We start from the raw sequence: 17,268 nt of genomic DNA, 5'->3' as shown, positions 1-17,268 counted from the left end.
TTTAACTTGACAATCTCAGGGAAAAGAGGTCAGCGCCCCTGACTAAACAGTCAGGCATTGCACGGTTTAAACATTCCTGGTGCGCACCACTCCGCCCCTTGCAGGACAGTGAACATCACTGCTGTAGGGAAACCTCTCTGGCTGCAGTACGTAGGATGAACTGCAGGGGGCAGGATGAGACAAGCGTGGAGACAGGAAACCAGTTAGGATGTCCTTAGGAGAGCCTAGGCTAGACTTCTTGGGGACTTCGCTGAGGGCTATACCGTGAAATGGTGAAAAGTAGAGTCCATTTTGGAGGCAGGACGAGGAGGTGAGAGAAAGAGAGAAATTAGAATAACTTGGGGTTTTTGGCCTGAACAGCTGGCTGGTGGTGCCAGGTATTTATGATGCGTCAACTTGGGAAGGACTGGATTTGGGGTGAGGTGGAGGGAAATTAGACCTAGTTTTGGCTGTGAAATGCTCCTTAGGCATCCAAGTGGAGGTGCTAGGTAGTTAAGTATAAGGTAAACATATTAGTCTGGAGATCAAGGGGGAAATCTTGGCCGGAGATAAAGATTTGAGATGGTCCATGAAGCCACAGAACTGGGCGGGACCCGCCGGGGGAGTGAATGAACATAAAGTCTAGAGAGCCAAATACAAAGCCTCCCGCCAACTATCGTTTGGAGCTGGTGGAGGGGAGGGAAAGGGGGAGGAGCCGAAGGAAGTACAGCCCAGGAATAGGAGGGAAACCAGGCAAGTCCCTGGAAAAAGTTTTTCATGAAGGAGGCAGGAGCCAAGTATGTCAAATGCCACTGAGAGACAGCAAATGAGTCTGGAGGGTTGAGCTTTGGCTTCGGCAAGATGTAAGCCACTGGTGATATGGGCAAGAGCCACTTCTCGGCGTGATGGGGACAGAGAGCTGAGGGGGGTCAGATGGAATAAGACCGGGGGGGAGGGACTGGGACAGCAGACGCAGTGACAGCGTCAGTGGAGGGCTTCTCGAAGACGGGCGACAAGGTGTATTCCTGAGCAGGACGCAGGGTGAAGGCTCAGTAATGAGGGGGCACGATTGACACAGAGGTACCTGCACCAGCGAGGTCTTCAGAAGGCTCAAGGGGGAGGGATCCAGTTGGCAGTGTGGGACGTGGCTTCCACTGCCACCAGAGGTGGGGCTCAGGGGCAGTTTGAGTGGTTCTCTTGAAATTACATCCACTTTTTTTCTCTGACTTCTGTGGTGCCTTCACCAGCTGAAGTTGAGGTCGGGCCTGTGGGAGACTGAAAGAGAACAGAAGGCGTGAATTAGTCTCTCTCCAGAGGGAAAGAGCACAGCTGCTAAGCCGTGATGGGGGTATGGGGGCCTGCTCGGGATTCAGTTTCGATTCTGAAGTGAGTTTGGTCACACAGCTGCACTAGTTCTTGAGCAGAAGTTGATTTCAACTGGAGTTTGGCGCTTGCCAGCTGAGTGTGATGGATGGAGACAAGGGTAAAGGAGTTAGACATGGGGGAGGGGGGATTATCAGGCTAGGTACAGGACTCCGAGCTGGATGAGGAGGGCAGGGGGGACAGGGCTGACAGGGCTAAGGCCGGTGGCCTGGAGTGATGCGGACACCGGCCTGCAGAGTCCGCAGCATTATGGACAAGACGAGACAAACTCACACAACTATAGAACTCTGGAGAAAATTGGATGACACAGCGTCTCTCTCAGTGACAGAGAGGGCCAGCCTGACCCTTGCCTGGACAGGCTTTTATTGGGTTGTCCAGGCAAGGACAACCCAATACAGGGCGTATAGGTAAAGCTCATCAATCATTGTTGGCAGTAATGATTCAATAGATAACATTCAAAGAACTCTGAGGGCCTATTTTTCATCAGGGTCAGATAGCTAAAGGGCCATGAAACTTTGGGGAAGCAAACTGATTTCTTGGACTCTTATCATTTAAATTTGAGGGCATTCTTAGCAAAGTAGGTTTCATAGGATTTTATGCATTCTTTCTTAGGTCTGAATGCCCTGGGAAACCAGCCCTTTTCAGCACAAGGTCACACCCACCTCCAGCATTGTTTCAGGCTTAAGTCAGGCAGGGGAAGTAAGGCAACCAAGAGATTAGGAGACTTCTGGCAGACAGAATGAGATGTAGGGTTGTGTCAAAGCCAAGGGGTGAGGGTCTAACACCCCCTTTTTCTATAGCTCCTAAGTCCTTCCCTGAGGGCCCCTTCATGACCAAGCCTGTCTTAGGTCATCCCTCCATTGAGGAATCTTACCTGTCATTGGCTAACCAGTCATCCACCCAGGGCCAAGCAGGGTGAGGTGAAAGGGGGCAGAGACGGTGCCCCTACAAGGAAGATAAGCTTTGTCTCCTGAGTGGCTTATGGTCCTAGGGTCCTTTACTCAGCCTTAGCCACCGGGGATTATAGTTTCTGAAACCGGGCAGGGCGGTTCCCAACACTGGAGGTCTCAGTGGGCTCCGGGAATTGCTGGCTTGGGGCTGCTACCGGAGTCAGAGGTGATGTTCAGGGCCCCAGAGGTCTGAGCTGATCAGGATGACAAGATCGGGTCTATCCATTGGAGAGTGTGGCTGAGGGGAGTGGATGAACTCTCTGACCTGCTTTGCCCCTCCCATCTCAGGAACCGGAGAGCTACCTCCTACCAGAGCTGGAAGGGGTAAAACATCTTCACTGTACAGACAGGAAACCCAGACCAGGAGATGCTGGGTGCAGAATCTAAAATGCTGGAAGCTGGAGTTCTGAAACCCAGTCCCAGGGTGAGGTTTGATTCTCGTGGGTGTGGTCCCCCAAACTCCCCACCACAGCTGAGCTCCGTTCTCCCTCCCTCTGCCCCTGGAGCATAAGGCCCTCCCCCAGCACCCCAGCATGCCCAATGCCTCACAGCTTTTCTTGCACTCCCCAGGCCTCTGGGCAGTCCCCTGCAGACTGATGTTCAAGTCCACAGCCACTAGGAACAACTCCTTGGTGTTAACCACGCTGTGCCTATCTTTACAGATGTCTGCCAGCAGACCTGCACAGGTGTATTACTTCGCTCACTCAGGTACCCATTCAGCTGTTCACAGTGACTCCATCTTTTCTGATTCCCTCCTTGCATTTGGGCTGCTAAACCAAGCGAAAGGAGTGAAGTCTCAGTCATTGTGAAGTTGCGTATCCACCAGACCAACCAGCCAGACATCCTACACATGCTGAGCGCTGGTCATGGGCCTCTGTAGGTTTCACCTATGGGCATCACAGGCCCTTACCTGTCCGGGCTGTCCCAGGTCCACTGTGGATCTAGTCTCGGTGTCACATATCTGTCACATGTGTCACACACCTGGGTCCTTCCAGCTTCTTCCTCATAGCAGGGCTGATAACACAGGAATTGCAATCGAGCAAAGTTCCCAGAATGAGTCCTGATCCTCAGCTTCTCCAGCTGCCTTTGTTTTCCATTAAAGAAATCTTTTTTTTTTTTAATTTGCAAAAGCCATGCTTGCTTATGGTAGGAATACAAAGACCAAGCATGGCTCCTCTCCTCCATTCCACAATGCCAACCACCGTTGAAGGTGGGCAAGCGTGGTTTACTATCCTTCTAGACCTCTACACATTCGCAAAGGAAATGCGTGTATAACATGCGTGGTGTGGTGTTTGTTGTTCTGCAACTTGCCTCTTTCTCTCTGTAATAACAGATGAAGGATGTGGTTCCAGGTTGGCGTGTAGACGCACGTCTTTGTTTCTGGGGCTGTGCAGCATCCACAAGACGGACGAGCCTGGGGCAGGCGCCCGCCCCTGGCAGTGGTCGCTGACCGCTGGCTAGAGTGCTGTGACGGTCCCCTCTTTTAGCTCTGTTGTGTTTGAGCACTTCTGAGGGGTTTCTGAGAAGTGGAATTGCCTGGTCACCTGCATTTAAAATGCTAATGCAAACCCAGTGCCGGGCACGGTGCCAGACCCATAGTAGGATCTTTGTGAGCATCCGTGGCATCGTACTGCTAGGTGGCTCTCCAGGAAGATCACGCTATGTCCACTCCCACTGACAGTGGACAGAGCCACAGGGCTGGCCATATCTGCCACCAGGTCCCAGCAACGCTTGGGACCACCTGCCTTCAGGCCACTCAGCAGCTGCAGGAGGATTTGAAAGCCCCGTGTCATCTCGGACGGAAAGAAGGCCGAGTCCGAGCTGCGGACGGCCTCCTCCTCCAGGTCTGCAAAGCCCATTGCTTAACACGCTCCTGCTGGGGCTGGAGTTTGCCACAGCAAGGGCCACGTCAGCCCGAGGGCCTCTCCCGCTGGAGCTGGCCAGGTGTACACAAAGCACCCACAGACCTTCCCTGTGATGCCCCTGATAAACCCCTGAAACTTCTGTGACTGGTCTCATTCTCCTACCATCGGCTGTGTTGTCTGTAACCACCTCACTCCCTCTGGGACCCGTGTCAGCAGGAACCCTTAGCCAGAGAGCCCCTGTCCCTGGCCTTTTGAGGGCTGGCCGTGCCACCCCCCTGCCCCTGCCACCTGCCTGAGTCCTGATCCCCAAGGCTGGGTATCACTAGGAGACGAGGAGAGACCTACAGGAGCCATCCTGGCTAGCATCAGGTCTACCACGTCCTCCCAGGAGCTTTGGCCAGCTCCTCTGCCCTCTGCCTGCAGAGGAAGGCCAGAGCTCATGGGCTGCAGGGGAGCAGTGAGTGCAAGGCAGGGTTGGTGTGCAAAGGAGGGGCCCAGCCTGAGCCCCAAGACACCAGCTGGGGGCGTCTTTCTTCATGCACAATGCCAGGATCCCTGGTGCCCTGGGCAGACTCTGCTGCAATGCTGAATGCTTCTTCCCTCTTTGGGGTTAACCCAGCAGCCCCAACCACCTGGGACCGGAAGAAAAAGGGGAATCTGCCCTCTCCTCTCCAGGAGATTCCAGAGTGGGGCTAATCCAGGTTTCCAGGAGCCCTGCCCTACACAAGGCCAGCCTTCCACTCCCCACCCCCAGGGCAGCAGCAGGAGGGCAGGGTGTGGAAGCACACGCTGGTCCCTCCCACCCCATCCCTGCCTCCCTGTCTAGGCTCTTCAGCACCCAGAGACCTCAGGGAACAGGAGGTCAAAGTACCTGTAAACATCCTCTCCCAGAGGGCGGCCCAGGGATGCACTGTCTTCCCGGGCTCTCTTGTCCCTGTGACGAGTTCCTCTCCTCCCTGTCCTCCCTCCTCCCCGGCTGATCTCCCCACAGAGCCAGAGGCAGACTCTCAGCAGCAATCAGCTGGTTTAGTAAGTACACATGTTGGGGGGTAGGGTGGGGTAGAATGGGGTCTTCTCCATTCAGGGAGAGCTGGAGGTGGCTCAGAGCTCAGGCAGTCCAATTCCCCTAGGCATAGCAGCGCCCTTCCCGTCTCAGAGCTGGCCATCCAGTCGAGATTTGTATACCTCCAGCTGTGGGGCTCTCTCCACTCCTGAAAGTAGCCCATTCTACTGTCCATCAACTCCAACTGTTGATGTTATTTTCCTCTTGGCAGCCTCTAACGTGGGCTGCGGCGGGTGGGGTGGGGTGGGGTGCAGTGTGGTGGATGGGCACTGTCACTCCAGCCCAGACCCTGGGACAAGAGAGACAGTCGGTGTGAAGCAGGGGCAGGAAAAGCAATAAGTTAAATCCAAGAAAGGCCAGAGATGTAGCAGGGTGGGCGGAGGCGGTTCAGGGGTCCGAGGTGTCTCTGGCTTGCTCCAGGAGGTGTCAGGGAGGAGGTGGCTGAGGCAGGATTCCAGGTAGCAGGTGGCTCAGAAGGCTGGATTGTCGATGCCCCTGGAGACCCCCGAATATTCTTCAGGCCTGATGCTGTAGGGAGGGGGCGGATCCGTGGGGGGCAGGTTCAGGACTGGCTTCAGAATAATCTGCAGGGAACGCAGGGGACACAGAGTCTCCTTAGGGCCTGGCAGCGGCCATTGCCACCCATGTGCCGGTGGTACACCAGGGAAAGGGTGAGCCAATGCAGCTGCAGAGCCGTCGTGGGGCCAGGAGGCCCCCCACTCTCACTGCTGCCCTAAAAATTGAGACAACAGGGAGATGCAGAAGGCTGAGGAACTGAGCAGGGTTTAGCACAGACACCCACCTCACTGTAGGGGGGTGGTGACTCAGAAGGGGACACCACCATACTCTCTGGAGGGGCACTGGGGAGCCGTTCCGGGGCCCCCGCGAGAACCGTTGGGGGGTGCCGCTCCTGCTCTCTGCAGCTGCGGCAGAAGTGCTTTGCCAGGCCACAGATGCACATGATGGGCATAATGATCAGGAAGATGATGATGAAGATCCTGGGTGAGGAACCGCCAGCGTCACCCTGAGTCTGCAGGCCAGCCAGCCCCACCTCCCTGCCTCCTTGACCTGCCCCCGGCCCCAGGGCAGGAGGCCCAGTCTGTCCTGTGTGGCCCAAGCCCCCGGGCGGGGTGGGGGGGGGCTGTGCACTGAGGAGCTGGCCCTGGGCTCACCTCAAGGGGCCAGAGAAGAGCTCGTACTCCTGGCAGCAGCTGTCACCGCAGCATTTGAATCCTTCAGGGCAGTCGCTGCGGGTGGAGACAGAGAGAGGCCGTTGTTACCGAGGTGGGGAGGCAGAAGGATGCCAGCCTCCTCAAGACGCACCCTGCACGCAGGGTGTGAGCTGTGCCCCTTGTGGGGTGAGGGTAGGGGCCCTCTGGGCTTAGTGGGAGGAACCCGGGGCTGGGATCAGAACCTGGATTCCAGGTGCACCTCACTCCTGGCCTTGCGCACTTCTGCCGAGTTACGCTCCTTCCTAGTCCTCGCTTTCCTCATCTGCAGCAGGGGCAGGTGGGGGGGCAGTGTAGTGGTGCAGAGACGGGGCGAAGGGAGTGTCCAGGAGCTGGGGGAGGAGGAGGAGCCCTTGCTGGGGCCCAGAGGGTAGGAAGGGGGCGGGAGAGGGTGTTCCTGGCACTTCCAGTGCTGACTTGGACACTCTTCTGCAAAGACCACCCTTCCGCCCCTCACTGTGCTCAGGCTTCCTGGCATTTGTGTATTCAGGTGGCACCCAGATTGTCCCCTCTCCCAGGGTCCTCTCAGAGGGGAGGTGGCCTGAGACTGCAGTGAAAAGGAAGGGGATTAGGCTTCGGAAGGACCACAGGTGAGAAACTCCCTCTGGGGTGACTGGTGGGGAGCAGGAGGGGGCAGAGTCTCCTCCTCCGGGTGGGGGAAGAGGAGGCTGGTGTCCGGCGGGAAGGGGAGTGGGGGAAGATGGTGCATGCGGTGCTCCCTCCCAGGAAGGCAGGCGGGGCAGGTATGGGGCGTCTCCTCCCGAGTTTGGAAGTTACAGGCCAACCCCCAGACTTACAAGAAGAGGCCACACTCGGCTGCAGCCTGTGGAAGAGGCAGAGGTTAGGGACACAAACTCAGATGCTGCCCAGGTACCCGACCACCAGCAGATCCCCAGTGGAGCAGCATCTCCCTGCAAGCCTGCTCTCCACCTCACCCCACCGCGTCCCCTGGGGCAGTGATGGGAACCCCAGCTGCACCTGGAGGCCCCCAGCTCTCCTTCTGCTCCCCACCATACCCCCAATGCCATATTTACCCCTCCCCAGGTGTGCAAGCTCATGCCTTCTGACATCTACCGTCTAGGATGCCAGCGACTCTCCTGCTGCCCACCGGAGTCGCCCCCAAATGGCAGACAGGTTTCTACCCACAAAAATCTGAGCGCCTGCAACCTTGTTGGAATTGCCTGTCAGGGGTTCCCTGGGCCCTGACAGCCGTCCTACCCTCTCTCTGGCACACACACCCCCATTGGGAGTTTCCTGAACACACCTGGCTGTTCACACCTGCATGCAGGGGCAGGCCCTCTCCCCCAGGCCCTCCTGGTCTGCTGCGCCCTGTTCATTCAGATCCCTGCCTGGGGGGGTGGGGGGGCTGGTCCTCTCTGTTTGAGGCTGCCTGGACCCTCCTCTCTGGAACCGGCTCCTCTCTCCCCACCTCTTCCATACTAGCTCTGCGGGGCACCCAGGGTATCTGTCCAGAATTTAACCCAATTAACAGCAATTATGTAAGCCTTGCTTGGAACATCTTCCGCCAGGTCTCTGCTAACCTGGCTTCACACCTTCCTTTCTGACCACTCCCCTTCCCTTCACTGTGCTTCATTTTTCTACATAGCTCTTATCCACATCTAACACACTACACATTTTTCTTTATTTTGTAAATTGTGTGTTTCTGAGGTAGAGTGTAAACGCCACAGGGCAGGGATTTGGGTCTGTTTCGTTACTGTTGAAAACCCAACGATACTGGCAATGAGCATTCATGGATTCATTGATTGGCCGGTTTCCTTTCTTCCTGGCGGGTCCGGGGCCAGGCCGGGATGGGGGAGGAATGCAGGGATGGGGGTGCAGTGGGGAATGGGAGGTTATCTATCCGCACAGCTTCCCCGGGACAAACAACTGGCACTCAAGAATAAGAAGCTACCTTTGGGCGGGCCACCCTATCTTTAGACCTTTCCTTGAATATTTCAATAACATTTCAGTTGCTAATGACAACAGTAAAGCTAAGAATTCCACCAACGGCCAATTAATGGCTGCGCTGACTCCCCCTTTCCTATTCAGTCCCATGTGAGTGCCAGCTTCTCACAAGCCCCGGACAGTGGGGGCTGGAGCAGCGATGAATCCCTGGGGCAAATGGGCCCAGAGGGGGTGAGGGCCACACAGCACAGACAGGTCCCGGCAGAGCTGGGGACAGACCAAGGGGTCGACACTTGGCGGCAGCCCCTGCCCCTTCAGACCCTGTCCCTCCTCCCTCTCCTGGCCCCCAGCTAAGCAGGACAGGTGCGAACAGGTTTAATAAGTTTGTGCAGAGTTCCTGTTTGGGACGGGTAGGAGCCCTCCCGGGTTCTCTTGCCCCACGATGCCAGGGCCGGCTGGTCTGAGCTGGTCCAGAGCCTGAGTCCCGCGGAGTGTCGGGGAAGCTCAGCTCCCAGCCACGTGCTACATAAATGAATTTCAGGCAGTGACGGGCCGCGTAGGTAACAGTGGTTCATGAAGATTGTGGTGGAGCCGAAACATTCCCACTGCCCGGTGACGTCATCGCCATCACAGGCACTACTCACATGTTTGTGGTGATGCTGGTGTGAACAAACCTGCCGCTGTCAGTCATGTAAAAATATAGCACATGCAATCATGGCCGGCACATTGTACTTGATAATCATAAAAAAGGGCTGTGTTAGTGATATTCGCTAGACCGCGCCTTTTATCCTTAGGGTATATCCTTTCTCCGTACAAAAGTTTGCCGCAAATCATGGCTGTGTTACACCAGAGCAGCCTCATTGCATCTAGCACTTAGTGGGTTTCTTTTTTTTTTCTTTAAATCTTCGCTCAAGGATACATTAATTGGTTTTAGAGACACAGGAAGGGAGAGAGAGAAACATGGGTGAGGGAGCGAAGCCTCTGTTGGTCGACCCCCATACCCGCCCGACTGGGGATCGAACCCACAACCTTTTGGTGTCCAGGACAGCGCTCCAACCAACGGAGCCACCTGGCCGGGGCCTGCGTTTCTCGAATGACTTATTTTCTCTTGTGCTTGATTTAACCTTGTGTTGTTTTTCAGTATTTAGCGAGCTTAAGTGTACAGTGTGTAGAAAGTCCAGAGTAGTGTCCCAGGTCTTCACACTCACTCATCACTGACTCACTCAGGGCACCTTCCCACCCGACAAGCTCCCTTCGTGGTAAGTGCCCTGTACAGAGGGGCCGTTTTTTAAATGGTCTATATTGTATCCTGACTGTATCCTTTCTGCGTTTAGACACACAAACATTCACCGTTGTCTTACAGCTGCCTTCAGGAGTCGGCAGAGCAGCGCACCGTGCAGGCTGATGGCCCGGAGTGACAGGTGTACACAGAGCCTGAGGTGTGTAGCAGGCTCTGCCACCTGGGTTTGTGCAGGTGGACCCCACAGGTTCCCACAACAAGTCGTCTAGCAACGTGTTTCTGAGAACGTACCCCCGTTGTTAACCAGGACACGTCTGAACACTGTACTGACAGGTGAACTGGGGGTACTAGCAGCAGCTGCCCCCTGGAGCGGGTGGGAGGAATCAATGAGAGGATGCTCGCGTAGGATGGCACCAACCGGTGGCCTGGTGACTGAGGAGGACCAGGGCTTCAGGGGCAAGGCAGCCCTGTCCTGTGAATGTGCCCAGTTCTAGGAGGCCCGCCTGGCGCTTCCCTTGGATCTCAGGCAGAAGTTAAATATCTGTCTTCTAGACTCACAATGGTTTCCAGGATAATCTCCTGCCCCAGGGCTGGGTAGAACCTCCTTATCACTCTGGAGGTGTCAGAGATAAGGCCATGCCTGTCCACTCTTAGCATCCCAGATTCCAGAGGTCACCCCAGCCTCGGGTCATGCAGCCAGATCAAGTCTCCCCACCAGCTGGAACCCCAGCCCAGATCCCAGAAAGGGCCTAAGGAGCCTCCTCTCCGCTAGGGCACATGCAAATAAAACCCAGAGAAGGCCAGGACTTCCCCAAGGTCACCCAGCACTGGGGGGACAAAGCTGGGGACACAGGCTGGCCTACATCCAGACCTCGGTCCCAGATACGTCCCACTTTCTGACGCAGTGGGAAGGAGAGGAAGGTGCGGGAAGGACTATCTAATGCGGGTCAAAGTCCCTACTCACAGACAGGCACTAGGTGACACATGGTCGTGGGCCAAAGCCAGTGTCACCACACGGGCCCCCCAAGGTGAAGGAAGCCCGGTCTTTTCAGGGCCTCCCTCCACGGCTCCCTCCTTTACCTCCCCAGCAAAACGAGAAAGAAAGTGGCTAGTCGCGTGTAGTCAGGAGGAAATCCTAACATTGGAAGGGCGTGACCCGGCTCCAGAAGCAGGCCCCAGACCCACCAGGGTCGGGCCCCGAAACTTCTATAGTTTTACCTCCCAAGCGCTCACCTGTTGGAGGCCGGCCAGCAGGCCGAGCAGCAAGGTGGGGACGAGGCTGAGGACCCAGGCGTCCGACATCCTGGCGTGGGGGCCACTGAGCTTCCGTGTGTGAGGAGAGGAGGGGAAAGGCGGGGGAGGCGGGGCCGCGACCTCTCCCACGTCGCTCCACCTACGGGGTCCCGCCTCGGGATGGGGGCGGAGCCTGTGCACCCGGATGGGCGGGACTGGGGGCGGGGAGGAGCCGGGAAGGAGAGGGAACTTGGTCATTAAGAAATAGAAGAGATTAATTGAAAAAAAAAATTGTGGGGTCAGTTCAAGACTGTTAAGCTACCCCTTCCCAACCCCAACTACTGCTCCAACCCTAACTGGCCCCAGGCTTAAGGGAGGGGGTGCTGCGACCCTCAGCGGGATCGGGGGGTGCAGGCAGAGCGATCCCCCCGGTACCTCCCTTCCCAGGAAGGGAAGTCCCGTCCCACCTGGCCGTGGGGGAGAGGGCGGGCAGAGGTTGAGTGCAGGAGGTTCTGGAGTGGATTGAGGGGGTTGAATGGAGAAGGGGTCACCACCCCACCCCGGTTTTTTGTTTGTTTGTTTTTCAAAGGAAGAAAAAGGCGGCCTGGTTGACTCCAGGGGAAGGAGAACAAGGCGCACAGTCCTGGTACCACCGTGTTTCCCTACCTCCCTTGACATTCTGGGAGGAGGTGTTGGTACACATCTTCCTTTTGACTACAGGGGCAATTAAGGAACCAAGGTTCAGAGATTTGCCCCGGAGTTCGAAGTGGGGCAGAGCCGCTGCCAGGCGAGGTGCCGCGCGGGCGAGCAGTTCCCTCCGCGTTCCTGGAAAGACCCGGGGCAGGAGGTCTTAGCCGGCGGGGGAGGGATTCCCACCCCCGGCGGCCGCGCCCCAGCCCTCGAGGCGTGCTGTGCTTCCCGGGCCCGGCCGGCAGGTGGCAGCATTGCTCAACCCGAGGGAGCCAGAGGATGGGTGGGGGCTGGAACCTGGGACCTGCGGTTGGGTCTCCCAAGCGCCCTACCGGGGGAGCTGGCCGGTGGGCGGGGTGGGAGGCGGTCATCGAGGGTGATCGGCGCAAGATGAAAACAAGACGCCTGAACATGGATGAGACAAGTGGAGACACTGCCGGCGCTGGAGAGATGGAGCCCCGACGCCTGGGGAGGGAGCGCAACGGAAATAGATGGTGGATGGGTGCTGCTCCTTGGCCTGGAAAAAGCGGGGAGGGGTCCAGTAGATGCTCAGTCCTTAGGCTGTCAGACGGCTCCTGCTGTGTCTCAGTCCGACTGTGGCACTGGAAAATATCCCCAAGTTAGTACGAAACAACTGCCCGTCTCCTCCAGCCCCTTTATCTCATTCTCTCACCACTTCCTCTTTATCGCTGTTACTCATCTCTCCCAGTGCCGTTATCTCTGTTCTTTGTTTAACTTTCCCTGGCCTCCTCCCCTTTTCCCCCAGTCCGTCTTCCTGGTGCAGTTTCTCCCTGTCGCTTTCTCCACTGTTTGTCTCCCGCTGTGTTCCTCTGTTTCCCATCTGTTTCTCCTTTCTTGCGTTTATTAATCTGTTTCTCTCAGGCGAGGAGTCTGGTTTCCTCTGTCTGTTTCCATTTGCTTCTGTGTCTCTATATTAGTTTTTCTCATCAACTTTTTGGTCTCTCTCTCCCAGTATGTCTCTCCCTGCTCTCTCCCTCCCACCTCTTTCTCTGTTTCTCACCATCTCTTGGCCCTTTTGGCCCCTAAGGACAGAATCTTCCAGTCTCCTGGTCCAGGGGGAATTGGGGTCTGGCCCTAGAGAATGACCTCTCTATTTGAATTTCCTGGTGACACAGATTGGAGAAGGGAATGTGCATGGGGTGGGGGCACCTCTTCCCTCATGCCCCTGCACTTGGCTCTGGACCCAGCCTGCCCCTCTGCTAAGGGGGACCTGGTGCAGAGCGCCGGAGTCTTCTCCCATCAGTACCCATTCTGCTGCCTCATTAGTGAAGTCCTTGCCAACTTGGACTCCCAAGGCCCTCCCATCCTTACCCTGGCATCACTGCGTCAACACTCAAGGCCCCGTGTGGAGCTCATCTCTGCCACACCCCCTGCCACTGTGCCCAGGCCTGGAGCCCCACAGAGGTGCGGCCCTTAGAGGAGAGGGAGATGGGTGAGTTTAGGGGAAGATGGTATGCTGGGGAGTGAAAGGGGGGTGCTGAAGAAGGCATGGAGGAGGTTGAGGGGTAGGCCTGGGAGGCTTGGAGAGCTGAGGAGAAGGGACCATGCAGGCACTAGTGCCCTGGGGGTGGGTGGAAGGGCAGGAGGCTGGCCTCATTCCCCTCCAAGTCTCTGGCGCCCACCTGACACAGATCTAGGGTTGCCAGGCAAAACACAGGACACCCAGTCATATTTGAATTTCACAGAAACAATGAATAATATTTTTTAGCGTAAATATGCCCCATAAAAAATGTGAGACATATTTATACTAAAATGTATTGTTGTTTATTTAAATTTTTAATTTAACTAGGTGTCCTGTATTTTTATTTGCTAAGCCTGGCGAGATTACTCACATCCCTAAAATGTCATAGGACAGATATTTGGGAATAGCCACTCCAGCTGCTGGCCCACAGCTCCCCAACGGGAAAGCAAGTCTCATGGGGCAGAGTCCACAGGGCCTCTGGGACCTGCCTCTGGGTCCCCAGTGTTTTTCATGCACCAAACTGCCCTTCCATGCTCCTTCCTGCAGATGTGGGGAGGGGGGAGGGCTTGGAGGTGGGTGGTCCCAGCCCAGGCCAAGAACACTGAGCCCCCATTGTCAGCACCCATCATGGCTCCCAGGGCCCCAGCATTCTTAGTGGGTTAGGTCCGGTGGGGGTGGAGTCCCCAGACAATGGGGCCCCAGACTGAGCACACACGGTCGCTGTTCCTGTGTAAAGGCAGGAGGGCCCTAGATGGAGCCGGCATCTTCTGTTCGATACCGAACCAGCAGTGGGAGGGAAGTGTCTGCACGCATGCATGTGTACGCTTGGGCATGCGGGGGGCGGGGAGGCCGGCAGGCCTCATGCATCAGTGAGCCCCTCTAGATTCAACACCACATTCCATCTGGGGTTTCCCAAGAGCTGCGAAGTCCAAACATCTTCATAGTGGCTCAGCCCTTTCACTGAAAAAGGAGCTGATTAGCTGATTGTCAGTGCATCCTTCAAGGGCCCAGCTGGAAGGGCCTGGGAGGTCAGCTAGTCCACCACCCCCTTCTCAAAGAAGCAAACTGGAGTTCAGAGGGATAGAAAGGCCAAGTCACACGGGACACTGGGGCTGAGTCAGGACCAGAACCACACAGGTCTCGAGACCTCACACCCAGAGGCAGCCTCATCAGGCAGCTGCTGCTCTGGATGGAGGAATCCTCATGGGGGGTGGCGGGGGCGGGGGGGGGGGGAGCACGGGGCAGCTAGTGCAGCCTGACTGAGCCCAGCCCGGGCTCTGGATGGGGAACAGCCTGCCTCCACCACACTGTGGTAGACACCAATTTCCATAACGACTTACAGCTCTGGGCTGGGCTCTTTCATTTCAAAGTCCACGGAACATTCTGTTCTAGCCCAGCTCTGCCTGGAGGGAGAGTGTTCTGTCGTGTCAGTGTGTCACTTACTGTGGTGTGCTGTGTGACCTTAGTCACAAAACTAAACTTCTCTGTGCCTCTCTAAACTCCTCTGTGAATGGCACGAGGGTGGATAACCTACTTTGTCACCCAGGGTCATGATGGGAATGAAATAAGCCACTCAGTGTCGGGGATACAATCATGGTAAATAAATGTTATTTAATAATAGGGTGCAATAAATGGTTCATTCCTGGCATAGCTCAGAGGCCCCAAGCTCCTTCTCTTCCTTTCACTTAGACCCATGAGCCAGGTGAAGAGGAAGGGTGCTTTCCACCAGAATGCTGGCTCACTGCCTCCCTCTGCTGTCCATTCAGTGCTCTGCACCCACCAAGGGCCGGGTCAGAAAGGACCGGTGACTTACTTACCTCAGTCCGTGACTTGGTGTTGACTGCTCCTCCCAGGCCACAGGGAACTGGATGTGGATGCGGCAGTGGTGCTGAGACCAGACATTTGAGCAATTCCCTCTATTTCTGGTTTGTCCCCTCTTCTGCTCCTCCACTGCCTGCTGATGGCTGCCTGGGCTGGCCTCATGGTGAGTACCCACCCACCTCTCCATCAGGCTGAGCACTCAGGGGACCTGGGAACTCTGCTTGTCACAAGTGTCCCTATTGCCACTGCTTCCATGCAGTGTGGCTCCCATGGCTGTCACAACCATCCTCATAAGGCTTCCAGCCTAGTCTCCCCATTGCCCATGTGGGGGGCATGTCACTCTCTTGCTCCCTAATTTCCAGAGGCTCCCCACTTCTGCCTTAATAAAGTCCCATCTCAGGGAGACCTTTATGGTCCTTCATGACCAGCCTGCACCTGGCCTTGCAATGCACTCTCTGTTCTGCCGCCATGGTCTCCATCCACACACCTGACCCTTTCTGCTTCCCTCCTTTCCTCAGCCAGGGCAGCTCTCTCCACCGAGAACACAGGTCCTCACACCCCACCCTAACAAATTCTCACCCCATCCTTCAAGGCTCAGCTCCTTGAAATACCACCTCCTCCAGAAAGCCTTCCAGGACTTGGATCTTCCTGCAAGAAGTGACCGCTCCTCCTTGCTTGTCTCCCTCGGGTGTTTTCTCGGGGCCTCTCTCCCTAGAAGATGTGTGTGCATGTCCTCATGTTTTCACCAGGCTGCAGGGGCAGCTCTGATTCAGCTTTCATTCCCCATGGTGCTTTGTTCCAAGTAAACACTGGCTCTGTTGTCACTGACTTGAAGCTGGTTGGAGGCCTCCTGAGGTCAGGGGCCAGATTTCCCCAGGAGGAAAGGGCATGAGTTCCCAAAGTGCTTGGTGGAGAGTGGAGCACTCAGTGAGGGGGCACTGTTCCTGACTGGTGGACTCCCCAACTCCACTGTGTGTTTGGAGTGCTCTTCCGCTTCCTGCCGCTCCGAACTGTGCAGCACCCTCCTGGTGAGGCATATGGCTCCCTAGAGGTCGAGCAACTCCCCTGGGGCCTGCTGCAGGGAATGCTTGGCTCGTTGTCCACCTTCCAGGGGGAGGAGGGGATGCATGCTGGGTCGCCAATAGAAGTTCTTGGGCATGGGACCAGGGTCTGAGTCTCCTTCCCAGCATTCTTCTGGAAGTTGAAGTCCACTGGCCCCTCATTGTTGGGATGATGGGTGTGAGGGTGGTGAGGTGACTTCTGGAGTTGACCCCAGGTCTGAGCCACCAACCTGTGGGCTGAGAGGGTGGGGGGGAGGCGTGCCACCTGCCAATTAACAGTGCAGGGAGCTTATTATCCTAATGAGCGGGTTGGAGGAGTCGAACAAATATTCACCCTCCCGAGGCTTAGCAGAGACAAAAATGGCATTTGGGAGCCATTATCCTTCCAAAGTGTAGGTTTCCGGGGCACAGCCAGCGCGGAGAGGGAAACACCTCCGAGAGGTGGGTGGGGAGAGGCAGGGGGAAGGCTGGGCCGTGGAGTTTGGCTGGCTGGGCGGCCGATGGAACAGAGTCAGGACAACTCAGGTGGGAGGGGCAGAGCCAGGACCAGGTTAAGGGTCTGGAGAATCCCGCAGCCCTAGTCCCCTCCCCCTGGGGCTCCTCCTCCCCAGGGCTTCCCGGCCCCTCCCCCTCTCTGCAGCCCCACTCCCACCGTCTCCCCCTCCCCCTCACTGTTGACTCTGGATCGGGCCCTGCAGCCAGAGAGAAGAAATGGGCTGAGGACCCGCAGGGGCCTCTGTTTTCTATTTCTGCTCTTCTTCGCCCCTTGAAAAAGGGCCCCACTGCACCCTGCTGTGGGTTCCTCTGTCTCAAATCCAAATGTCGTCGGACTGTGGCTAGACTTCAAGAAGAACTTCCAAGTCCCAAAGAAGCTGGGAGTTCAGGGCAGCCAGTGGAACAGGTAGCCCTTTCATGGGTGGGTCATACTTAGGGGAGGGGCTCTGAAGGGCCTGGGGGCCCAGACTAAAGTGCAGTGAAGATGCTGCTTGGGATGTCCCTGAAGTGACCATGACCGTCTCAGGGTCCTGGGAGTCAGGCGAAGAATGACTACCAGCAGCGGGGCGGGGGAAGCGAGGCGGGCAGAGATCACATTCTTCCGCAAATCATAGCTCCTCTAAACAGCCACATCATCTGGCCCCCAGCCGAGGACAGACTTGGCTTTGTGTGCATGCACGCATGTGTGGGCGTGGCAGCGTGTCTGCGTGCGTGCACATACATGGGCCTGTGCATATGCACGCAGTGCAGCCCCCGCCCCTCGCTGATGTGGCAGCCTCCCCCCAGCTCCTTTCTCTCCAGGCCAGCCTTTAGGGGGCTGGCTCCAGGATCCCCCTCACCCCAGTGGCCCTGTTAGCACCTCCTCCTTCCC

At 56.6% G+C, this 17,268-nt stretch overlaps 1 protein-coding gene across 3 annotated transcripts; it reads right to left on the bottom strand.

The window, feature by feature from the left end:
• Window positions 1-5,182: 5,182 nt before the first annotated feature.
• Window positions 5,183-10,988, bottom strand: TMEM92 (transmembrane protein 92). 3 transcript variants are annotated; one of them, XM_053673198.1, is made up of 6 exons: window positions 10,848-10,988; window positions 7,267-7,292; window positions 6,655-6,801; window positions 6,413-6,487; window positions 6,043-6,238; window positions 5,183-5,824 (listed from the first exon to the last, which is right to left on the bottom strand). In XM_053673198.1, exons 1-6 carry the CDS (start codon window positions 10,914-10,916, stop codon window positions 5,711-5,713), a joined length of 627 nt encoding a protein of 208 aa, XP_053529173.1. In that variant the 5' UTR covers window positions 10,917-10,988; the 3' UTR covers window positions 5,183-5,710. The 3 variants fall into 3 exon arrangements, with proteins under 3 accessions (XP_053529173.1, XP_037005903.2, XP_037005904.2); XM_037150008.2 differs by lacking the exon at window positions 6,655-6,801 and having other exon boundaries at window positions 10,848-10,985; XM_037150009.2 differs by lacking the exons at window positions 7,267-7,292; window positions 10,848-10,988 and having other exon boundaries at window positions 6,655-7,258.
• Window positions 10,989-17,268: the final 6,280 nt, after the last annotated feature.

Source organism: Artibeus jamaicensis, unplaced genomic scaffold (assembly GCF_021234435.1).
Source record: "Artibeus jamaicensis isolate MK-2021 breed Jamaican fruit bat unplaced genomic scaffold, CSHL_Jam_final contig_1998, whole genome shotgun sequence".
In the NCBI taxonomy this organism is placed as follows: Eukaryota; Metazoa; Chordata; class Mammalia; order Chiroptera; family Phyllostomidae; genus Artibeus; species Artibeus jamaicensis.
The sequence above is the reverse complement of the archived record's forward strand: the minus strand, read 5'-3'. Positions and strand labels throughout refer to the sequence as shown.

Bases quoted from the DNA above. Each gene is read 5' to 3' on its own strand.
- TMEM92 (XM_037150009.2), bottom strand. From the start codon at position 6,947: ATGCCAGGAAGCCTGAGCACAGTGAGGGGCGGAAGGGTGGTCTTTGCA. The intron at 6,488-6,654 runs GTTCTGATCCCA...CTCCACCCGCAG, and splicing joins GAGGTGCACCTGGAATCCAG to CGACTGCCCTGAAGGATTCA. The intron at 6,239-6,412 runs GTGAGCCCAGGG...TTCCTCACCCAG, and splicing joins CTCTTCTCTGGCCCCTTGAG to GATCTTCATCATCATCTTCC.